This window comes from Megascapheus bottae, chromosome 34 (assembly GCF_031878675.1).
Source record: "Megascapheus bottae isolate mThoBot1 chromosome 34, mThoBot2.hap1, whole genome shotgun sequence".
NCBI lineage: Eukaryota > Metazoa > Chordata > Mammalia > Rodentia > Geomyidae > Megascapheus > Megascapheus bottae.
In genome coordinates, this window is record NC_143542.1 from 844,856 (window position 1) to 869,267 (window position 24,412).

Genomic DNA, 24,412 nt, shown 5'->3' on the forward strand with positions numbered 1-24,412 from the left:
CACAACACACAGAACAGAGACTGGATAAGTAAGACTACATTAAAAAGTTTTTGGCTGGGTATGGTGGCTCACTCTTGTAATCCTAGCTACTCAGGAGACTGAGATCTGAGGATCAAGGTTCAAATCCAGCCTGGGTGCAAAAGGACCCGAGACTCTTATCTCCAATTAACTTCTAGAAAAAATGGGAAGTGGGGCTTGGCTCAAGGGTAGGGTAGTAGCTTTGAGCTAGAGCTCAGGGACAGTACCCAGGCCGAGTTCAAGCCCCATGACCTACACAGACACACACAAAAAAGTTTCATAGATACTAAAATAGAAAGACAGCCAACCAATTGGGAAAGATCTTTATTAGCAGTACATCAGACAAGGCCTAATATCCAATATATACAAGGAGTTCAAGAAACTAACCTTTCCCAAAATTAATATATGAAATGGAAGACTTCTCAAGAAGAAGAGGTAAGAATGGCAAAGAAACACATGAGGAAATGCTCATCATACCTGGCCTTAAAGGAAATGCAAATCAAAACCCTAAGATATCATCTTACCCCAGTTAGATTGGCCAACATTTTGAATTTTTTTTTCTTTTCTTTCTTTTTTTTTTTTTTGTGGGTCATGGGGCTTGAACTCAGCCTGGGTGCTGTCCCTGAGCTCTTCAGCTAAAGGCTACTGCTCTACCCTGGATCCAAGCCCCATTTCCCTTTTTCTAGAAGTTAATTGGAGATAAGAGTCTCAGGCCCTTTTGTGCCCAGGCTGGCTTTGAACCTTGATCCTCAGATTTCAGCCTCCTGAGTAGCTAGGATTACAGGGGTGAGCCACAGCGCCCAGCCAACATTTTGAATTCTAACAACAAATGCTGGTGGGGATGTGGGAAAATGGAACACTATTGCACTGATGGTAGGAATGTAAATTAGTATAACCATTCTGGAAAGCAGTCTGGAGGTTCCTCAAAAAAACTAAATATAGGAGCTGGGAGTTTGGCCTAGTGGTAGAGTGCTTGCCTAGCATGTATGAAGATCGGGGTTCAATTCCTTAGTACCACATACACAGAAAAAGCCAGAAGTGGTGCTGTGGCTCAAGTGGTAGAGCTCACTAGCCTTGAGAAAGTCCAAGGACAGTGCTCAGGCTCTGAGTACAAGCCCCACGACTGGCAAAACAAACAAATACAAGTAAACATAGACCTTCCTACCACCCTGCCATACCACACCTTGGCATCACCCTGAGCATCGTGAACCAGGACAGGACAAGGACACTGCACATCCATGTTCTTTGCCTTACTATTCACAATAACCAAGATATGGAAACAATCCAGATGCCCCACAATAGATGAGTGGGTCCCCCAAATGTGGTACCTATATGTAATGGGATTTTACACAGCCATTAGAAAGGATAAAATAATGTCATTTGAAGGGAAATGGATAGAAGTAGAACAAATCACGTTAAGTGAGGTAAGCCAAGATTAGAGAGACGAACAGTATATGTTTTTCCCTGGTATGGGGAGAGAATGAGGGATCTGACGATACTGTGAGAAAGGAAATATCACCTGATGTATATAAAGGTAACCCACCGTATATCACTTCTAACATAATAAAGTAAATTAGAAAAAAAAGAAAAGGAAAGGAAAGGTAAGAGGAGAGAAAGCTCAGAAGTACCAGGCTGGCTGCTAAGTTCAGAGGACTTGGCCTTCAGCAGCTGCAGACCCCAAGTGGTGACCTGCCTGAGGGAAGGGGGAGCAGATTCAGGGGTATCCAGCCCAGAGCCTGGGCCCCAACCCCTTCCTTTCAACTGGTGGCCTGGGTCGTAAGTGTGTTGGGACCCCTGACTGGTACTCAGCCTGGGGGCATAGCCAAGGTAGGAGTCCAGGCAGTGTACAGCAGTGAGTGCTGTCTTGGATACAACACTGCTTGAACCTTGTTAGCTGGGTGGCAAGGAAGCCCTGCTGACTCTTGATGCACTCAGATTATCCCGAGAGGTCCCATGCTGCCTACGTCCACAGCTCACAGCTGCCTCCGCACGGGAACAGTGTTCCCAAGCGCTGTTTTACAAGCACTGCAGCTGCTTCAGCCTCCCAGGACTCAGAGCCTCTGCTAGGGCCAAGTGGAGACTGTGCAGGCCAGGGCCTGGTCTGAGTGCTCCCTGCAGCCACTGCCGTTAGCAGTATCCTTCCCCTTCTCTGCCTTTGCTGGACAGCTTCCTATCGGGCTGCAGTGGAGGAGCCAGGCAGCCCTCCTGGGCACACAGTGTTCGGGAAGCAGGCAGCATGGGGTCTGGAGGAATCGCAATGTCCCCGAGTGTAGACATGTACCTGTGCTGTGCCCACATGGCTGGCCTTTGCCTCCAGGTTGGTCATAGGGAGCCTGTGCCTCATGGTCGCTGGGGAAGGTGGCCCTCTACACACTGGAGAGAGGTTGCTGGACAGGGCAGTGGGCTGTGGTCAACACAGATGCCCAGAAAGCAATCTCTTCCTGCTTCTCCTCTCCCCAGCAGCCAAGGCTCATTCCAGCAGCATGCTGCGTGGGACCAGAACTTCCGGGCAGAGGGTACCCTCAGGGCCATGCCAGGACCTTCTGAGTATGGAACACCTGCCAAATCAGGCAGGGAGGAGGGAAGGGAAGGGCTGGGGCTCGAGAGGGGATGGGAGCTAGGGAGGGGAGTGGACATGGTCATGGGGGGCTGGGGCTTGGTATGTCCTACTAAGCTCAAGCCCGCTGTGCCCCCACCACAAGCTAGAATCCTGTCAGTGGTCTCCCAGGTGTTCTTGGTCAGGGAGCCCGCTTGACTGTCTCCCCATGCCTTGTGAGGGTGGAGGGGACAGAGTCAGGGCAGCTGCTCTGTAAGCACTGCTCTCTCACACTCCAGCCACAGAGGTCATGGCCTGGAGCAGGGCTGAGGGTGGGTCTGCCACTGCCCTGTCCTCAGGGCAGTGTGTGCCAAGTGTTCTGGGGGTCATTGTTAGGCCACAGGACTTAGCTACATTGTTAGAGCTACATTCTGGCTCTTCTCAAGTTACTGGTGGGAAGATCAAGTTAGGTGAGCAAGCAAGAGTCCTGGTACAAAGCCATGTAGACTGAAATCTGGAAAAGGAAGCGGTGGGCTTAGCACTAACAGATGCCGACCTGTGCTGAGCACAGGAAGCTGTGTGGACCCAGCTCACTCCCCAAAGAAAGAGTTATCTCTTACCAGGCCCTCCCCATTTCTACATGGAAGAGGTGGACAGGCCAGATGTTCTCCCAAGACCTATTAACTTAAAAAAATACCCTGTCCCTGACCAACATGTACAGTTCTTATGGATGCACAATTACAAGAAGAGATGCAGGGGCCGGGGCTCATCCAGGGAGGGCAGCTATAAGCTGGTCCTCCCCCCCCCCCACTGCCCCCGCCTCCCCCAGAGAGCAAATGCAAGCAGTCCTGGGAGCTGGGCCACTCTGGGCTCCTGACCAGCGCCCAAGCGCCCTTGTGCCCTTGCTGTGGAATGCTGCTGATCTTATCAAGCAACTGAGGGGGGCAGGGAAGACCTTCCAAGTTTCCAGAATGTGCAGGAGAAGGGCAGTTCTGACACTCCTATGACCCATGGCCTCATCACTGCGCTGAACTAGGGGCCCAGCCTCGTGACTCCAGCATTTGTGACCACAAAAACAGCCCTGGTCAGGGGCATTCTTCTGGCTTCGTCGGTCCCCTGCTGCCTTCACGCAGCCCGAGGGGGCCAAGTCCATGTGATTTTCAACTATCAACACTAGATTGAATCAGGTAGATTACCACAGAGCTCCTGCCCACTCCAGTTGTCTTCACAATGTGGGGAGTGGCCAGTGCACAGTACCCGGATGCAGCCCTCACCGCCATGCATCTCTCCTTGTCTGGAAGGTACTTCCCAGGGCTCAGGAAAGGGAGGGCTCACAGTGAAGCTCCCCCAAGTACATAGTAGTGGACTCTGTCCTCCCGGCTACACAGCAGCTCACAGTGGTTGAGCCTTGACAGGCGTGGCCAGAGCTATCCTGTGGGCTTTCCAGTTATGAACAGCAGTCCCACCAGCCACAGGCACCCTGTAGGAGACGGAAGGAGTCCAGGGGACAAGACTCACATGTATGCAGGGAACCAAAAGTCCCAAACCTGTTTTAGAAAGTGGGGCTGATACTGGTACTGATAGCTCATGCCTGTAATCTTGGTTACTCAGGAAGCTGAAATCTCAGGCTTGAGGTTCAAAGCCAGCCTGGGCGGGAAAGCCCATGAGCCTGTCTTAAGCAAAAAATCTCAAGTGGTAGAATGCCAGCCTTATGTAGGGAGCCCCTTGGTCCTGAGTTCAAGCTCCAGTACTGGCATGGATGAAGGGAGGGAGGGAGAGAGGGAGGGAGGGAGGGGAGGAGAGAAGGCAGGTTGTGGATGTCTCTCAACAGTAATGCACTTGCCTAAAATGCAAGAGGCCCTCTACTCTGCTCTAACATTGGGAGCAAACACACAAGAACACCTCACATCCCCCAGCATGCTGATGTGGAAGACCAAGGACCATCTAGGTGAATTGTAAGATGAGGGTGGCAGAATACTGTATCTCATTGATAAGACAAAAACAACTCTATATTTGGAAGGTTTTTTTTTTTTTGTTTTTTTTTTTTGCCAGTCCTGGGCTTGAGCTCAGGGCCTGAGCACTGTCCTTGGACTTTCTCAAGGCTAGAGCTCTACCACTTGAGCCTCAGCACCACTTCCGGCTTCTTTTTTTTTTCTAAGTATGTGGTACCAAGGAATCGAACCCCGGTCTTCATGCATGCTAGGCAAGCACTGTACCACTAGGCCAAACTCGTGGCCCTAGAAGGCTGTCGTCGACAGGTTGTTCTCTTTTGAATAACTCAGAGAATAATGGCACTTCTACTTGTTAGTTATGAATTGGAATTCATGGGGCTGGGAACTACATATCTCAAGAGAACAGCACCCCACACAAAACAAGCCTGAACTGGGTGTCTGTTGATGGCGAATAGGGGCTCCTAACACCTTTGGGCAGACCAGTCCCAGCCAGCCAGTAACTTAACTGCCATTGCTACAAAAACCTGATGTGGAGCTGTGATCTCAGGAGGCTGAGGTCTGAGGAGAGTGGTTCAAAGGGGAGCTGTGGCAAGTGGCAGAGGGCTCACCGAGCATGCCCGAAGCCCTATCACATACTCAGAAAAAGCCAGAAATGGCGCTGTGGCTCCAGTGGCAGAGCGAAATGTGTCCCAGGACACAGTGCCCAGGCCCTGAGTTCAAGCCCCAGGAGTGCCCTGGGCGGGGGGTCCAGGCCTCAGGACAGGCACACACCAGGGTGGGAGGCCGCCTGCCGGCCCTACCAGGGAAGTGGGTTGGGGATGAGGGACGCCCCGCGGACAGCAAGGCCCACGCTGCACAGGCTGCCCCCGCGCGGGCCCGGCCCTGGGGCGGATCCTGCAGCAGCAGCAGCAGCAGCAGCAGCTCTCCAGGGGCAGCCTTCCTGGGCTGCCGGGGACAGTCCTTCCACTTTCCCCCGCCCGTGACACTCGACACGGTTATCAGGCTGCAGGAGAAACGTTGTTTCTTTAAAGTGGCCTTCCTGCGACCGACCAGCTCGGCTTCCCGCGGAGCCCCGGGGAAGTGGCGGGAAGCGGGGCCGGGCGGGGAGCAGGTGGACCGGGGAGCAGCTCTGGGCCCTGCAGATAGGCACCGGCCAATCCGTTTCCAGCAACGTCTCCGAAGAGAGCCCGGGGTTTGCGGGCTGTGGCGGACTCAGGTTACACGAGGGGCCTCCCCCGTCCCCCCCACCATCGGCCCCAGCGCGGGGCGGGGTCTGCAGCGCCGTTGCCTGGCAACCGGAGGCAGGGCAGGGGCGGGGCCCGGGGAAGGGGAGGGGCCGCCGGCCGGGGGGCGGGGCCTGGGCGGGGCCGCCGGTCACGTGTGTACACAGGGCTCCCGCGGCGTGCGCGCCGTGAGCCCCGCCGCCTCCGCTGTGAGCCCCGAGCTGCCAGCCAGCGGCTCCGGCGCCGGCCGCCGCCCAGCTTGCGGGTGAGTGGGGCTCGGGACCTGGGGTCGGGTCGGTCGAGCGAACGAACTCGGGTGTCGGCCGCCGGGGTGGTGGGGGGAAGCTCCGAGGCGCCGCCGCTGTCCCCGCAGGGGGGACCGGCGCTCGGCCGGCCGGGCCGGGGCCGCGCGTTCGCTGGGTCGTCAACCCGGGGAGCCACGGCCAGGGCGGCGCTGGCCCTTCACCTGTCCCGGGCCGGGTCGCCGGGTGCCCCGCAGGTCTCGTCCGTGCCGTCGCGGCTCCCCGGGAGCTGGCCGCTGCCTCCAACGCGCCCGGCCGGCCGGGAGGGCGCTGCGCTCGCCGTTCCCCGGCTCCCGCCACCTTTGATCTCCTTATCTGTGCGCGGGGACTCGTTGGCAGCCCTGTCCCACGTTAAATGGCCAACGCCTGCTCCCCCCACCCTTCCTATCTCCAGCGCCCACGGAGAGGAGGAGGCGGGCAGCGGCTCTGCGCCCAAATGGCTTCTTCCAAGTTTGAATATGTTCAGTGCTTACAATGCCCTGGGTGTTACAGACAGGCCACACAGGTGTCCCCTTATTGTCCACCCTTTCATGAGTATGGAAACACCCTGAGGAAGAAGTACAGATGGAGGGCAGAATGTAAATGCCAGAGTTGACCTGCTATCTATTTTTCATGAGTTCCTAAATAAGCTGGTGAGAGACAGGTAAAATACACTCCCCAGATGTAAGAACTTAAGGAGATTTAGGAAGAGATGTAAAGGCAGGCTGCGTTATTTAACAGGGGGTAAATGACACTCTTTTAAAAGCTTGGCTGGATAACTGACAGGCAGGAAGCAGGGTATGCACTGGGGAAGGAGAGGAAAGGCAAGAAAGAGCTCTTCTTCCTCTCCTTGCCCCTGGATGTCACTTGGAATCCTAAAATAGGAACTATTGCCTGACCTGTAATGACCTAGCTACACCAAGGAACCATACAACCAAGGCTAGGCCTTTGGGGAGGGGGCAGATTGCCCAGGTTCACGTGTAAGTGCGCATGACAGTCAACAGATAGCTGGGATACTGGTTTCCTTCCTGGTTCCTCCTCCTGCCCAATGGCACCCCAGCTTCCCCACTCCCCAAGGCAAGACTGGTTCCAGTGTCACACTTGCTTGGCCCAGCAGCATCATACTGCCCCTGTCCACAGGCTCTTAGAGGGCCAGAAGTGCAAAGTACCAGTTTCAGAGCCCAAGGGCATTCAGTTTGGAGAGGAAAACAGAGTTTTCTAACTAGCTTGAGATGCAACATGAGAAGCTGCTGAAGAGAGGAACTGGATCCCTTGGGAGCGAGTGCAGGAGCCATGTGCAAAGCAAGTAAAGGGGCAGACCGAAATGGGCCAGGTGTCCTGTGTACCTCACCGCACACCCTGGGCCCCTCCATGAATGCTGAGGGGAATGTGGCCAGGAGTTTCCCCATTTTAATCAGAACCAGAGCAAATCAAGCAAGCAGCTCTAGAGATTAGACTAAACTTGACAGTAAAAATAAACACCAAGGCTATGATAAGATCTGCAGCTTCCCTGCAGGTAAGACATTAGGGAATCTAGGTGGGATTTGAAATGGGAGATTTCTGTTTTCAGCCTGGACCATGAATTTCTGAGATATCTTTTTTTTTTCCTTCCCTATTTTCCCTGGTGTGGTGTATTTGAACAGGGCATTAACTTTAAACCATGTTAGTTGGGGGAAAACAGTCCAAGTAGCTAGCACTCTATGTCCCATCTTCTTCCAGGGAGATAGAATCCAAGGCCCCCCCACAGGCATCCAGCTTGCTCATGGCCAGGTGCTAGTCTCAGCCCCCTAGGGTCTTCCAGAGCAGGCAACAAGGGCACTCTTGGCCATAGCTGGACAGCGTGCTCCATGTACACAGCTAGGCCAGGTTGCCTGGCTTACACTCACTACTTGGCTACAGGAGCTAGAAAGCAAATGCCATTCAACTTCAAACCAGCTATCTACACAAGGAAGCTTCTCACTGTATCCTAGGAAGACACAGACTCAGTGATCGGAGCCAGTGCAAGCCAGTGCTCCCTCCCCACCCCCCACCGAAAACCAGGACAGCCACGGCCTCCCCTGAGCACTGGGCTCTAAAGCTGAATGCTCATTGTCGCCAAGGCTTCTGCCCATTACTACCAAAGCAAATAAACACTTGGGAGTAATTTTCAAAACACTCTGATTGTTCCAGAACATTCACCCCAATTTGAGTCTTCTGGTGCACAGCAGGTCTCCTTCCAACAGAAGCAGCCGGCCAGGCGCCTGGGCTGGAGGCCCCCAACTGGGAGGCTGAGTGGCTAGCCCACTGATTCCCCAGCCAGGGACATCTACAGCCCCAGGAGTCAAGCTGGGACTTCAGAGCCCATGGTGGGCTTCTTCCCTCGTGCACAGCAGCAGAGGGAGATGGTGGTACCTCAGCCCCCTGGCTGAGGGCATGGGGACAACCGTCGGGGAGGCATTCCAAGGGTCCTAGTGCCCAGAGCAAAGTACTATGGGTCAGTGCACCAAAGGCAGGTGGAGTAGATAGGATGTAAGAAGGATGGATACCCAGACATGGGTGGAGAAAGCCTCCCTGAGATGGGGGGGGGTCTTGCACAGAGGGCAGACTCCCCTGGTGAACAGCAGCGGAGGTGGTGGTGGGGGGAGCGGGAAAGGTTGTAGGGAGTCAGCTTTCTGTGCTGGGCCTGTGCTCTCCACATGACCACATCCCTGTTGCTGAGGCAGTTCCATCAGGCCAGTCCTGGCACTCACTGCCACTCAGCTCTAGGCTTTTGTTGCTTACAGATCATCATGATGAGTTCACACCATGGGGCTCTCTTAAGATAAGGTGAACAGGAAAGGATCCAATGTCTCACCTTACTAGGCTCCCAATAGCCAGACTGAATGGGGCCCTTGTCCTGTCCATCGTGAGCAGGGTCACTGCAGGGCCCTGGTGGCCTCAGGAGTTGGCCCATGTGGGGTCCACCCAGGTTCAAGCAGAAAGGCAGCTCTCATGGTAGAACACCACTTAGCATGCCAGAGGCCCAGAGTTCAACCCCCACTACTGCCAAAAAAGTTATGAGCAGAAGATAACATATGCCCTTGAAGTACATCTTCCCAATTCTGGGTTCCTTGGACAGCAGTGAGGACAGGCCAGAGAAGCAAGTATTTACCCCATAGTGTGGCACTGGGGACCACCTGGAAGTCCCAGCTGGAAGACAACAACTGCAGTGTTTGGCAAAGCCTCTGATCCTCTCTGGGCTCTGGAGGATCTTCTTCACCCACCCTGCCCTGCCTGTGTTGCTTATGCTAGTCACCTGGACTCGTGCTGCTGCCCCTATGTTCCCACAAGAATTACTTTATGTAACTATTCTGACATGCTTATAAGTCTTTTCTGAAACAGGGAAACTGAGGCAGAGGTAGCAGTAACCTTCTAAACAGAGGTACAGATTGTAGGCAGGAAGACTGGCTTGCAAACCCAGGGGACTAGCTCCCAGTCCTGCTGCCCTGGCTCTGGGCAGACCACAGGAAAAGAGCCTCCTGCCAGTGGCTCACTGATTTCAGAGGCCCCAACCCAAGCTCCCCAGGATGGCAGGCCAGGGGGTGAGTTGGTGTGTGAAAGCAGTTTTAGGACTGTGGGGCTTTGTCACAAGTTCCTGTTGGAGCAGAGAGCCCTGGTGGGGACAGCAGCTGCCATGATCCTGACTGTGTCCCATTTTGTCAGCCTGGGCACAGCTACCAACCAAGGCCCCTGCCAATTTAAGAATGGTATGTTCATCATTGTGCCCTGGCTACTAGGACCCCAGACCCTTACAAACCAGGACATGGTGGCTCTGCTTACACCCAAGTGTGTCACAGAATGTCTGGGCCAGGTGCTTCTAGACTCTTTGAGGACAACCTCTGTGAAGGTGGCGAGCTTGAGGGGCTGTTAGAAATCAGGAAGAAACCCCAGACCTCCACACTGTGCTCAAGGCTCAGGACAAAGCGACAGCCACCCAACTTGGGACGATAAATACTGCCACAGATTTCAAAGAGAGGACAGAAAGCTCCTCAGACCACTGTGACGATTCTGCTTTCAGCAAGGACCCTGTTCTGCCTGTCCCCACTGGCCTGGGGACCAGACATTCCTATAGGTTTTCTTTTCATTACAGTAGTAGGGACTAGGACCTCACACAGGCTAGGCAAGTGCTCTACTATTTGAGCCACACCTCCAGCCCTTTTTATTCTTCACTTACAGGCTCTCATTAATTTTGCCCAGGCTGGCCTTGAATTTGAGATCTTCTTACCTCCACCTCCTAAATGACTGGGGCTATAGGCATAAACCACCATGCCCAGCTTTCTTTTCTCAGTTTACACGACAGCAGCTCAGTTGGAGGGGGTGGAGGGGACAGCCTCTCTGGGGCCAAGGCCACAACTTCCTGCATGACGCCTGAGCCTTCTTTCCAGGGAGTCAGGTCCATTTCTCACCCACAAAGATATCTGAACATAGTGATGGTCTAGCAGGACACACAGGAAGGCCCTAGCTAAAGACCTAGGGAGAGGGAATAAGTCCTTACAACTCCAAAGGGTAGGCACCTTCCTGAGGGATCCCTAGTGTACTTCACAGGAAACAAAACCACTTCCGTGTGCCCATCCAGCAGACCCCAGCCAATTTCACAATGGCCTGAAGGCACCCCAAAGTAAGCAGGGAGGCCTGGACAGAAAGGCTGAGCCAGGGTGGCCACGGGCATTCCGCCTCAGTAGCTTTTCCACCAGCTTCCACTCAGTGGGAAAGGCCCCTGTCCCCCTCCAGATGTCCTTAGAGGCTTTGTGGACAGTCCTGCCCAGAACCCTGGCAGTCCTAACCCTTAGCTCTGCTGTGGCAAGGATGGGCAGGGGTGAGGAGCCCGGTAGGTGAAAGTTCTGAGTGGATCCAGGGACTTGGCTCTGTGAGGCTATGCCAGGAGCCTTTGGGAATAAAGCAGCAGTACAAGGTTGGCCAACGCTTGTTTCCTTCTTAGACTTTGGGTTTGAACTCAGGGCCTCACACTTGTTAGGTAGATGCTCTATACCACTTGAGTCAACCTCTCAGTCTTTTTTTGCTTTAGTTATTGTTCAAGTAGTGCTTCTGCCTAGATAGTGATTCTCCTACCTCTACCTCCTGGAGTCACAGGCACACGATACCATGCCTGGCTCCTGCCATGCCTCCTCCTTTAAGAGTATTTAAGAGTTTTTGTTTGTTTGTTTGTTTGTTTTTAAAGAGAAGGCATATGAGTCCTATTTGCGAATTTCCTTTCCTTTTTCCTTTTTGTGTGCCAGTACTGGGGCTCATACTCAGGACCTTGTGTTCTCACAAGGCTTTCGAACTCACGCCGGCACTCTATCACTTAAGCCATTCCTTCAGTGTAGTGTTTGTTGACTATTTTGGAGATAGTACCTTGCCATCTTGCCCAGGCCAGTTTTGTACCTTGGTTTTCCAGGTCTCAGCCCTGAGTAGCCAGTACTGCAGGCGGGAGCCATTACCGCCCAGCCTCAGTGAATTGTTCTACTGAGAAGAAAATAAAATAACAGTAACTGGTCTTGTGTCCTCTTCTCCCTCCCAAATAGCATCCCTCGCACCTGTATCACACCTGGGCTGGCTCTGCTTCTGGCTCGCAGAGGCTCAGGGACTGCTTCACGCCCAGGGGACAGCCATATAAAGCGAGCTGGGCCGAGGCTCATGGGACAGTGCCCATCTCCTGCCACATTCCACTGAACAGAAGTTAGCAGCCCCAGGCCCTGTGTTGGCTGGGGTTCCCAGGGAAGGTGGGTGTTTTCTTCCATAGTGATGAGTAAGGAGGGGGACAGGGCATGCCTTAGTGAAATGCCCTCGATCCTCTAGGGGAGCTGTACCTGGACAGAGCATGACTGAAGACTGTCCTCTGGTCACTGCTTGAAGCTGGTGGAAAAGCCACTGGGGAAGCCTGTGCCCTGGGCTAGCAGGAGGAGGGTCAGGGAGGAAATGAGGGCCTCCTGAGGAGAGGTGGATAGAGGGGTTCATCTGAATGGAGGGCTGCCAGGGAAGTGAAAACAATGACAGCCCTTGGTGCTGGTCTGAGGGGCGTGGGCATGACAGCAGATAGGGTGCGACCCACAAGTGTGGCAGGTCCTTCCGGAAGTGTGGAGGAGGGTTTCAGAGATGGGAGTAGCCAAGGACAAGAATGGAAGGTGGCCAAACCAGCCAGTGCGACAGGAGCAGGTCCTGGAGGGAGGAGGAGGAAGAGGAGGAGATCTCTAGGGAAGGTCGCCAGAGGTGAGGCATATGCAGAGGCTACTGGTGTGACAAGATGTCCCCAGCCTTCCGTGGGCTCCAGGCCTGTGCGGGGCTGGGCAGGCAGTGTTTTGTGGTTGTAGGTCACAACGTCAAGGGGGACTCTGATGTGAGAAGTCTGCCCGGCATCCCGGGAAGTTGTATGCCAGACCTCAGCCCGCTTGCACTAGTTCCTGTGCTGTGAGGCCTTCCTGGAACACTCCAACCCCCAACCAGACTGTCAGTCACACACTGAGCCTGCTTCTGAGGAGACTACTTCCAGGACTTCCTCTTAACCTCCAGATCGCCCACTCTCTAGTTCTGAGCTCTGAATTCTCATGAACGAAATTACCAGAAAGCCTGGCTCACTGGAAAGGCCTGCAGCCTGTGTTGAAGAGTGGAAAGCAAATCACTGTCTGTCTCCCCAAATAAGGAAGTGAGGATCTCAGGAAATGGGGGTGCAGCTCCACCCCCACAGAGCTAGCCTCAATAGGATGGGCTCTCTCTGCCCAATGGGCACGTGGGCCATAATGGAGAAGTGTCACCCATCAAGGCTGGGTGGTAAGGTGAGGGAGGGACAAATTTACTTGGCCCAGTGGCCCACAGCTAGCCCCTCCTAGCACACAGTCGGCTCTGTGCTGCACTCTGCTGGCCAGGGGCACTGTGAGGGGCAGTAGCAGGGGCCCTACCTCCAGGGGACTACTGGCCTGCCCTCTTCTCATTGTGGTCTCAACCAACACCCTTACCATAGGTGCAGCTCGTCCCGAGTCCCTAGGTGACTAGAGACTCTCTGCAGGGCACTGTCAAGACAAACCAACAAATGTCACTTTTAGGACCAATGGACAAAACAAATGTCTGGATTTGTGGCTTTCCTTTGAAATGCAAGGTGTGACAAGCCAGGCACTGGTGGCTCACATCTGTAATTCTAGCTACTCAGGAGGCTGAGATCTAAGAATCACAGTTCAAAGCCAGCTGGGCACAGAAGTCCACAAGACTCTTATCTCCATCCAGTTAACCACCAGAAAGCCAGAAGTGGTGATGGGGCTCAAGTGGTAGAGTGCTAGCCTTGAGCTGAAGAGCTCCAGGGACAACACTCAGGCCCAGGGTTCAAGCCCCATGACTGAGAAAAGAAGTTGTGACAACAGATATAAAAATATACAGAAGCTACCTCTAGCTACAGAAGATCCTCAGCATTTCAGCATTTTCAGAAGCTGCTGGCATACAACACAGCCACTGCCCCTCTGCTGGGCCTGGTCTGGCGTGACCACCCCATGTGGCGGCATTATCTCAAACCAGGGGACGGCTGCTCTGCTGGTGAACACCCAGGGGAATTCTAAACCAATGCTGCTCCACGTGACACCCTCCAGAGTACCAGGCCACCCAGCTGGCAGGCACTGGCCTTTCCTCCTGTCCCACTTCCAGCAGCAGGGCATTAGCAGTCCTGGCAGCTGCTGCCTCCCTCTGCTGTGTGCAGGGCGCTGGGGCTGCAGGATGAGCCTTGGGCTCACATCCGTGTTCCTGGGTTGGTCCTCTTTAATCTTGACATGCACATGCTTTGGCACCTGGAAACTTGGGGAGGGGGGGCTGCCCCCAATGGGCTTTCTATTTTAAGCCTGCCTTGCGCCACACCTCACCTTCAAAGCTTTGTGTCCCTAGGCCTGCGGTGAAAGCGGTCAGAATCTCTATGGTAAAGGCTTGGGGAGGGCCAACTATTTTGTCCTTAGTTGCTGTAGACAAATGTCTATTCGTTTTATTTCCTCAAGGGTCAAGAGAACTTGTTACAATGCTTCAACTACAGAGCCAAGGGGCGCTTGTGGTTGGGGGCATGTGTGGGGCGCCACAGCAGACCTGAGCCTGGGCCCACTGGAGATATGAACAACTTGATCTGGAGCCGATGGTCCAAGTCCAGCCTCTCATTCTCGAAATCGGCAGTAAACAGAAATAGGGAGGGGCCGATGCGCCTGCCAAGGGAGGCAGAAACTTGGTGAGTAATTTACTGGAGGAAAACAAGTGCCGCCTCCACGGCACGAGCCTTCCAAGCACGCGGCTCTCACACACTCAGCCTGTGCTCCTGGCTGCTGCAGAGCAGCCGGTCTTCCAGGGACACCACTGAGGCTCTGGGCTGTGGAGGCTGCCTCCGGCCCGCCATGCTGCCCACTGATGGTGTCTGGAGCCCCCCGCACCCCGGCACCAAGGAATGTGGGACCTGAGATAAAGGTAGGGAAGGGCCCCCGGGGGGCTGAGCCACACGGGCGCCAGGGAGAAGCTGCCTGTGGGAAGGAGGCGGTGCTAGTGACAGGCCAACCTCCAGAGCCGCACAGTCAAGTGGCAGGAATGCCAAGCAAGAAACAGAGCAGAGTCCAGGCACTGGACCTGTCCAGAGCACAGCATGTCAGGCCAGGGCCAGGCTGTGAGGCAATCAGAGAAGACACTGTTTCAGTCATGGATGTGAAGGGACATCCTTGGAAGAGGATGTGTGGTTCGCACAGCCTGTCCCCAGCTTGAGGAAAAAGGTACTGATTAGTTAATCTGGTACCGATTGGAAAAAATCTGGGTCTAGGATGCCAGGCAAGGCCAGGGCAACAGGAATTTGGCAGGGCCAGGATACTTGTGAGAGCTGTGCTCAGTGGCCAGAGCAGTAGTGCTTCCTTTAGACTTCAGCCCTGGTGGGCAACACCACAACGTGGGCTTCGCTTTAGACCCAGTGGCCAGAGCCAGAGTACTCAGTGGTCAGGAGCCAGGGTACCAAACTGCCCAACAATGGCCAGGTTGGGACACTGGCTAAGAGAAATAGCAGGGCAGAAGACACCTAAGTGACACCATCTTTTGGGAATGGGTCAGGTCTCACTTCCCCTATGAAACTCCGGCCCTGCCAGCTCCCCACGGCTGCACAGTAAAGACATGTGAAAGAGGACAAGCAGCATTTGAGGACCTGGGCAGGCTAGGGGTGTGGTTCAAATGGTGAGTCTGCCTAGCAGGCACCAGGGCCTGAGTTCAAAACTCTGTACTGGGGAAGCTGTAGGGGAAGACCTGAGTGTAAACACTTGTCCCAGGAAGGAAAGTGGGCATCTGCATCTGGCGGGATCCAGTGCTGGGCACTGGTGGTCTTGACTGAGGACAGTGGCAGCAGCTCCACGTTCCCCTGAAATGTAGAGGCGAGTCTCTCGCCAAGCTGCCAGTGCTATGAGACTTAAGCTGCTGGCTGCAGAGCCTCCATTTCTTTTCTTGCAGCCCTTCCCAACATCAGCTGGGCCTCGCTGTGGAGTGTGTGTCTGGCAGGAGTCTGGTGGTGGCAAGAGATCCGACCTCACCCACCACCATGATCCTAAGTGGCAGTGTAGCCTGTGCACATGCCTGCCGGCCCGCAGGACACAGGACACAGGACGAGGAGCGGGTGGGGACCCACCGGCGCCAGCACCGCAGCCCAGCTTCCTCCCTTTGTTCTGAGCTTGGGAAACTGGAGCGCTGGCTTCCTGTGCATCTGCCTACAACTGTTTTATTCCGGGAGCAGAATAAATTACACTGAAACTTTATATTCTTTTTTTTTTTTTTTTGCCAGTCTTGGGCTTGGGCTCAGGGCTTGAGCACTGTCCTTGGACTTTCTCAAGGCTAGAGCTCTACCACTTGAGCCTCAGCACCACTTCTGGCTTTTTTCTATGTATGTGGTACCGAGGAATCGAACCCGGGTCTTCATGCATGCTAGGCAAGCACTTTAACCACTAGGCCAAACTCCCGGCCCTAAAACTTTATATGCTGACTGCAAGGTTTCCTTCCAAAGAATTGGACGTTTTTGGACATGGAATCTGAGGCAATCCCTTCTCCGCACTGTTTTTTTTTTTTCTTTTTTCTTCTTCTTTTTTTTTTTGCCAGTCCTGGGGCTTGAACTCAGGGCCTGGGCACTGTCCTTGGGCTTTCTCAAGACTAGAGCTCCACTTGAGCCACAACACAACTTCCAGCTTTTTTCTATGTGTGTGGTACCGAGGAATTGAACCCCAGTCTTTGTGCAGGCTAGGCAAACACTACCAATAGGTCAAATTCCCAACCCCACAGAAGGTTCTTTGGTTTTGTTTTGTTTTTTGGATTGGTCCTGGGGCTTGAACTCTGGGCTTGGGCGTTGTCCCTGAGCCCTTCAGCTCAAGGCTACCACAGTGCCACTTTGTGAGTTTCTGCTTGGACAGATGTAACCTATAACCTTGCCTTATGTTTCCTGAGATAAGCTAGGCCCTGGGCTCAGGCTGCCCCAGGGCTGACCACCCACCCTACCTGCCTCTCCTAGCATGGGCAGATGCAGGCCGCTACAGCTTCCCTGCAGTTCTCAGGAGAGCGGCTGACTGCAGTGCCAGACCCCAAGGACCCTGAAGCAAACTCCTGCTTGCACATACCTACATGGCAGCTCTTCTTGGGGATCACGTCCCCAAGCCTAGCTGGCACACACCAGTGTTCACATGGCCATTCCCTCAGGCCAGGCGTGCGGGCCCACAGATGTTGGTGTTCATGCCCTACCAGGTGCTCAGTAGATATCAGCTTCATAGGGCAGGAGCCAAGCAGGACTAGCTATGTGGGGCTGGTGATGGGGACACCCCAGCACTATCAGGTGGCCTGAATTTGGGTGATGGCAGGTACTGACCAATGGCTAGTGTGGCTTGGGACGCAACAGCTTCTCAGTGGTACCCTGGTGTGTCACCTGGGGCCCGGCTACCTTTCAGAAGCAGCCACTGGGTCCCCCTAGCTTCAGAGCATGGGTCCTCCCCTACACAGAGAAAACAGGACAATCACTCCCAGGAGTCTGGTGGTCCTGACTCAGGGGACAGAGTGTGACTTTGTCTTTCTATCCACAGAGGCGCCATGTGGAGCTGTGGCCTGCTCAATGACACAGGACCTGGCGAGGAACAGCTGTGCCAGGACCTGCACCTGGGACTCTGGGTCCTCTCCCTGCTCTACCTGGTGGCAGGCGTCCCTGTGGGGCTGGGCTACAATGCACTGCTGGTGCTGGCTAATGTGAACAGCAAGAGCAGTATGACCATGCCGGATGTCTACTTTGTCAACATGGCTGTGGCTGGCCTGTTGCTGGCTGCGCTGGCCCCCTTGCACCTCTTGGGGCCCCCCCACTCCCGGTGGGCACTGTGGAGCCTTAGCAGCGAGGCCCACGTGACGCTACTGATCCTGTTCAATGTGGCTGCTCTGGTGACCATGTACTCCACTGCCCTGCTCAGCCTCGACTACTACATCGAGCGGGCTCTGCCACGCACCTACATGGCCAGTGTGTACAACACGCGGCACGTGTGTGGCTTTGTGTGGGGTGGGGCGCTGCTCACAAGCTTTTCCTCCCTGCTCTTCTACATCTGCAGCTACGTGTCCTCCCGGATTGCTGAGTGTGCCAAGATGCAGAACACCGAGGCGGCCGATGCCATCCTAGTGCTCATTGGGTATGTGGTGCCGGGCCTGGCGGTGCTATATGCACTGGTGCTCATCTCGCGTGTCCGGAAGGAGGCCACACCCCTCGACCAGGACACAAGCAGGCTGGACCCCTCAGTACACAGGCTTCTGGTAGCCACAGTGTGCACACAGTTTGGGCTCTGGACGCCTTACTATTTGAGCCTCCTGGGGCACACGGTGCTGGCCTCACGAGGGAGGCCTGTGGACGGCCACTACTTGGGAATCTTGCACTTGGCTAAGGATTTGTCCAAGTTCTTGGCCTTCTTGAGCAGCTCCATAACACCCCTTCTCTACCGCTACATCAACAAGACCTTCCCCGGCAAACTACGGCGGCTGATCAAGAGAATGCACTGTGGGCACCGGCATTGCTCTCCCGGTCCTGTGGGCATACAGCAGGTGATGGCACAGGCGTAGGGGATGGCCACAGGCCCAGGCTTGGATACAGAGCCTGAGAGATGCAGAGCACTCTTCCACCCAGTGGGACAGTGGCATCCCCAGGGGGTGTGCTAGAGGGGCAACAGCACATTGGTGTGTTTGCCTTCAACTTTCCTGTGTTGTCCCCCAAAAGACCAATCTTGGGCCAAGGTTCCTGTGGAGGGCAGCAAGTGCCTCTCCTGGATCCTCCTGCCTGTTTTGGAATGGTGAGCCTCTCTTCCTAAGGATGACGTCCTCCTAAACGCGCTGACCTCTGCCCCTGCGGCACCAAATGAAGAGATGAAAACCCAAAGCCAGTATTGGTACTCTACTCCAGGGCAGATTCTCCCTCCCTGTTTTCTAAAAAGACATGCCATGCAGCCAGGCTCAAGGGACAGTCACTGAGTACCAGCCCCAGTGGACCTGCTCCCCTCCTGCAGGGAGGACAGCAACCCACTCATCTCAGCACATGCTTGTCTTCCCACATCAGATGCTTTAAGTGTGCACACGACTATAAAGAAAAATAAATGCAAGGAAAAGGAAAACACTGTCAGACTTCTGACATGGCACCGAAGCCTCCCCAGGGCAGAGGTCTGGTTCATGAGGCTGGGCAGGAAGGGCATGCATCCAGCTGGGCTCCTGAGATGGCCAGGGACTAGACCCATGGTAAGGGGACCCTGTGGCCCATTTCATGTGGCACTGCATGTGGACATCAGCGCTGGTGCAGCTCAGATAGAACCCCCAGGTCAATGATGCCTCAGTGAGCCAGCCTTTCTCAGGACTTCTGTCTACATATTTCATAAGGATTAAATTACAGCCCAGAGCCCCCAGCCCTCATTTTTGATTGTCTCCCTGTGTGATCCTTGGAATAAAGTGAGGTGCTGCCCTAGCCACATGCTGCAACACACATGGTGCATAATGCATTTCCTTCTGCTTGCCCAGTACAGGCTGCCTCTGAGCACACTTGCCCAAGGACTGAATCCTGTGGCCTTATACACAGCAGCCTCAAGCTCTGCTCTTTGTGTCCTGGGAGATTCAGTTGCTTTCATCTTATTTATTATATGCAAACTATATTTCCTCTGATCAGGCCTGGGGGAGTTTGCCTTGTGAAGAAATTAGGAAGATACACTGGACGCCCTGGCCTCAGGCCACACTGCCCCTAGAAGCTGGGCCACACAGCACAGGTTCTGGGGTGGGGAGGCTCACTTTCTCTCTGTAATCCATGAGGCTGAGGCACAATTTTCTCAGTTGGTTCTAAGTTTTTAAAGGCATGCCAGGATCTTGTTCCACCCTTACAGCAGCCTACCTGGTTCACCCTCCTCTCAGAGGACGGTCAGGATGTAGCTCAAACATTGGCGGCCTGTAAAATCTCCATGTTTGCCAAGGAAATAGATTGCTCTGCAAAAAACCATGAGGCCAGGTGAGCTAGGGCCAAGGGCAGCTGAGCTTTTTGGGCTCTACATGGAGAAGAAGGCTGTTTTTGCAGTGATGTCCTAGTTTAAAATAAAGGACCTTTTTCCTTGCTTATCCTGGCTTAACCTTTGCTCCAGACAGAGCAAAGGGCACATTCCCACCACATTTCCAGAGTACCACCTCCACACCCCAGACAAAGCAAGGAGGAGGTGCCCAAGTCACATTTCTGTTCCTTGCAATTCCTCAGTGAGTTTAGGTACAAACCGGGGACTGGACTTCTGTGGCCTTACCACCATCTGTCTAGTCCTTAGTCCTATCTTTCTAGGGGAGACACACAGAGACATCTGGCAGGCAGCCACCTGTAGCAAGCAACAAGCAAGACTCCTGGTACTTCTTTTTCCTGCCTCCTACTGGCTCCAGCCTCCTGCCTACCCCCCAGTGGCAATCCCAGCATGCCACATGGCCCACAGGTCCTTGAGCCCTTGCTACTACCTTCCCAGGCCGAATTTGCCCTGGGATCCTGCGTGCCTTGAATGTCTCTTGCCCTGCTAATGTTAGATTCTTAATTCACACATGTTCAGGGAAGAGCCAGTGGTCACATGCTTGGCGCTCAGTTCTTCCTAGGAGTTTGAAGATGTTGTATGCTGGGGAGCCATTTATTCTGCTATCCGCACTACCTGACTACTGGAAGTCAAAATGAATGGTTTTATTTTCATTAACCCACAAGTTGCCATGTTTCATTATTTACAATTTCGAAAGGTGAGTTTAATGAGAGACTCTCTTCACAGAGGTTATGTGGCGCATTGTAGGAGAGCAGACCTGAGAAGCTGCATAAGCCTCTGCTGCATGTAGTGGTGACGGCAGACAAGGAAACAAGTACTTTTTTTTCCCCCCCAAAAAAGCCCTAAGAAGAACCCAGAACAAGAATAAATGAAGGAAATAAGCTGTATATTGAGTTCTTGTACCTGCTCTCTACCTGTGGGCTCGGCCCCAGGGGCTGGACTACCTGTCCAAAGTTCTGTGACTGTGAAGGAAGAAACTTGGAAAGAACCCCACTCAGATGAAGGCTCACATCACCATCTTACCACCGATAGCAACATCAGTAGGTTGTTTTTAAGACAGGGTCACACTAGATAGCCTAGGCTGGCCTGGAGCCCATGCTCCTCCCGCACCAGCCTCTGAGATACAGAAATTACAGCAGACACTGCAATCATCATCTGATGTCAGTTCTTAAGCACAAGCTTGGAGGGGTATAATGGAGAGCAGAAAACCAGCAGAGAAAGTGCCACAAACCAGGCTGTTACACCTCTACGGGGGCGGGGGGAGAGGGGGGAGACTCTATGGGTCATCTTTACAGATTCAGAAGAATAACCCATGCAGGCTCAGTCCCCTGTGTTCCCGGTGACTCCTCATCAGTGGCAGAGGGGCTTGGCCTGTTCCATGCCTGCTGCAGGCTTGAGGATGCAGGTACCCAGCCCAGTCCTGCTTGTCCCTGATGGGAGATGATGTCCTCAGGCTGCTCCTGGGGTCTCTAGAACCTGTGGGGTTGGACAGAGGAGTCCCAGAGAATGGAGAAGGGGCTCATGCGCTTCCCATCCCCTGAACATAGGACGTGCTGGACAAATCTGTGAAGGGAATGACTGGAAAAGCGATGCCCTAGGAATACCCAACTTACATGAAAAGAATTTGCAACCTGGAGGAACACTGCGACTGGCCCAGGTTTGTTGAGCATGTGGGAATGAACGCAGTGTCAAAGGCATGTTTTTCTTGGCGAAGCCCAGGCTCAGCTCAGAGATCTCAATTCCACCTGACCACCCTAGCTCAAGGCTAGGCCACTCCAGTCCAGAGGACAGCCACTGTCCCTTGCATTCCGCCCACGGAGACCCACATGTAGCACAGTACTGCTCCTCCCCAGAACACAGCTGGCCTCACCTGCCCGAGCAACTCTGCTGCTCACACGCTGAATGCCAGTGACTCCTCAGGCTGAGGGCTTCTCCAGGACATTCCTGGGTGCAGGGTAACCCCACCACTGGTGCTGCTGTACCTCCTAAAGTGCACAGAGCGATGACTCTTTGAAAGCCCAGAGGTGGTCATGGGAACCTCAGGGGCAGCAGTGCTTCTTGCCTGAAGTACTCTACCCAGGCCTGGCAGGTGTGTCGCAGATGAATGCGTGGATTCCAACTGCCTGCCCAGGTGGGGCTGAGGCCAGAGCAAGCTCCTCTGAGGCCATCCCTCCCCTCCTGGGGCTCCTGACCCTGTGTCTAGGAGCCCTCTGGTGGCTTGTTGGGGCTGCACTTGGTGAGGAAAGGGTGGGTGCTGTGCAGCACCCCTCTGCAGGCCACGGCAAGACAAGGCAGAGTCTCAGCCATGGTCCCTGAGGTCACCAAAGTCCAGCTGCTATGACTTGGCTCCCCTGCCCTTTGATTCCTTGCTTACCCTGGGGCTGAGCTTTTCTCTTAATCAAGTTTTCTTTTGACTTATTCTGGATACCAGCCCTTGCCATAGGATCATCAAGTACAGCCTCTACCCCATTTCCACGTCCACAGGGAGGTGAAGCCCATGGAAATCCATTCTCCCACTTATTAAGCTGGGTAGGGAGGCACCAAGCACACTGAAAGCAGCATGTAAAGAGATGGAGGTGCTGGGAATAGCTTAGTGGTAGAATGCTTGCCTTGCCTGGGCTTGATTCTTCAGTACCACATGAACAGAAAAAGACAAAAGTGGTGCTGTGACTCAAGTGGCAGAGTGCTAGCCATGAGCAAAAGAAGCTCAGAGACAGTGCCCAGGCCCTGAGTTCAAGCTCCAGGACTGGCATAAAAAAAGAGATGGGGCCGGGAGTTTGGCCTAGTGGTTAAAGTGCTTGCCTAGCATGCATGAAGACCCGGCTTCGATTCCTCGGTACCACATACATAGAAAAAAGCCGGAAGTGGTGCTGAGGCTCAAGTGGTAGAGCTCTAGCCTTGAGAAAGTCCAAGGTCAGTGCTCAGGCCCTGAGCCCAAGCCCAGGACTGGCAAAAAAAAAAAAAAGAGAGATGGGATCATTGTAACTTTACCACCAGCCCTGTGATCCTCAGGCCTGGCATGGCAGCATGTACACATCCATGTACTACCCAGGAGTTAAGCCACTGGAAAAGTCTTCAAGTGTTAGAAGGAAGGTGGGCATGGCTCACCCATGTTCCTGAAGGTACACAGACCAAGGAGCTCTAGGTAGAGAAGGGGTGGGGACCAAACTCCCCCCAACATGTTACACTGTGCTTTTCTTATATACAGCCAGTACCAGCCTTAAATGCTCTGTCCTTCCCCATAATGTCTAGGATTTGTCTGAGTTCCTCAAGTAGGTTGACATGATGTGAAGACACAGCCTGAAGTTGCTGTGTGTTCCCTCCCTTTCCCTCTTGCTTTTCCTCCTCCTTCTCCCTCCTTCCCTCTCCACAGGACTATAATTTGTTCTCAGGACTTCATGTGTGCCAGGCAGGTCTTCCTTTACCTGTTTTGTTTTTTTTTTTTAATTTTTTTAATTTTTTATTTATTTATTTTTTGCCAGTCCTGGGCTTGAGCTCAGGGCCTGAGCACTGTCCTTGGACTTTCTCAAGGCTAGAGCTCTACCACTTGAGCCTCAGCACCACTTCTGGCTTTTTTCTATGTATGTGGTACCGAGGAATCGAACCCGGGTCTTCATGCATGCTAGGCAAGCACTTTAACCACTGGGCCAAACTCCTGGCCCCCCTTTACCTGTTTTTCTTGTGAGATAGGTGTCCTTTTTATCCTGGATTCCAATCTTCCTATTTATACTTCCCACACAGCTAGGATGACAGGCACGTACCACCATGCCCAGCCCTTTCTGTTAAATGGAGTCTTGGGCTGGCCTGGAACCACTAACCTCCTAATCTCAGCCTCCCACGTAATTGGGATAACAGGTGGGAGCCACCAGCAGAAGCTGAAGCAGTGGCTCAGAGGTTGGCCCTGTGAGTGCTCTGTATTTCCATCCCCTCTGCAAGGCAGGTGGCCATGCACGTGGTGCTGCTGGACAGTGCTTCACGAGGGCAGGCCGCGAGAGACATAAGCTTGGGCTTGGGGACAGCTGCTCAGTGGAAGTTGTCTCTTGCCTTTATGCTCCAATGGTTAATGTGAGAACTGATCCAGCCGTGGGATACCAAGGACCAAGCAGTTGTCAGCAAAGGCCTGCAGTGACTTCCAGTTCCCAGAGGACATGGTGCTAAAAGGGCGGCATATGGGTTTTGACCTCAAAGAATGTACACAAAGATGCAGTGGGTGGTACAGTGCCAGGTCAGTGTGCGCAGGGCCCTCGGTTCCATTCCGAGCCCTGAAAACTCACTAAAATCTAAGCATGCGCTTGGTGAGCCCTGTTCACAAAGGTAAGAAGACCCAGCAGCAGTATCAGGGCACACGACTGCCAGGTCCTAGGACACAGTGTGGAAAGGCTGCAGGCTACCCAGGAGGCAGAGGAGGGCACTTTCCTAAGTCTCATGGCAGCTGTCCATTCACACAGAAAGGAGCCAAATACAGGCAGCTTCCTGAGAAAGACAAGCAGAACACCAGGACACAACGGCCACTCCAACAGCCTCCATAGCTAGGCACAGCCCATAAACACCAAGTCAGCCAGTGCCCCCTCCCCTGGTGAACAATGGAAAAATCCATAGGATGCCAGGATGCAGGTACGTAGGGAGCAATCTCAAGAGTCGTCTCTGCCATCGTGGGCCTGTGGAGTGCAGAGGGAATCCCGGGGAATAAGGGCAACAGGTATGGAATGTCAGTGCAGACACACTGGGTCCCCTATACGTGTGATATGGTGTGCACTCAGGCTCCAGCTCACACCCTTCAAACTCCTCAGTCCCTAATTTCTCTCTCTGTAAAGGACTTCTGAACTTCTCTCTGCTGAGGTGAGAAATGGCA

The 24,412-nt window shown here is 53.9% G+C and overlaps 2 protein-coding genes across 5 annotated transcripts in view; one reads left to right on the forward strand and one right to left on the reverse strand.

The window, feature by feature from the left end:
* The window catches only part of Chlsn (cholesin), a 100,987-nt gene that overhangs the window by 16,511 nt on the left and 60,064 nt on the right, over positions 1-24,412 (reverse strand). The window lies entirely within an intron of this gene.
* On the forward strand, positions 5,893-18,458 carry Gpr146 (G protein-coupled receptor 146). 3 transcript variants are annotated; one of them, XR_016533585.1, is made up of 3 exons: positions 5,893-5,994; positions 13,999-14,219; positions 15,467-15,758. XR_016533585.1 is itself a non-coding variant. In XM_090324319.1 (3 exons), the coding sequence occupies exon 3, from the start codon at positions 17,081-17,083 to the stop codon at positions 18,083-18,085; it is 1,005 nt and encodes a 334-aa protein (XP_090180445.1). In that variant the 5' UTR covers positions 5,893-5,994; positions 13,999-14,219; positions 17,074-17,080; the 3' UTR covers positions 18,086-18,458. The 3 variants fall into 3 exon arrangements, 2 of the variants coding, with proteins under 2 accessions (XP_090180445.1, XP_090180446.1); XM_090324319.1 differs by lacking the exon at positions 15,467-15,758 and adding an exon at positions 17,074-18,458; XM_090324320.1 differs by lacking the exons at positions 5,893-5,994; positions 13,999-14,219; positions 15,467-15,758 and adding exons at positions 14,418-14,452; positions 17,074-18,458.

Excerpts from the sequence above, each read along its gene's own strand:
- Gpr146 (XM_090324319.1), top strand. The coding sequence starts at position 17,081 with ATGTGGAGCTGTGGCCTGCTCAATGACACAGGACCTGGCGAGGAACAG.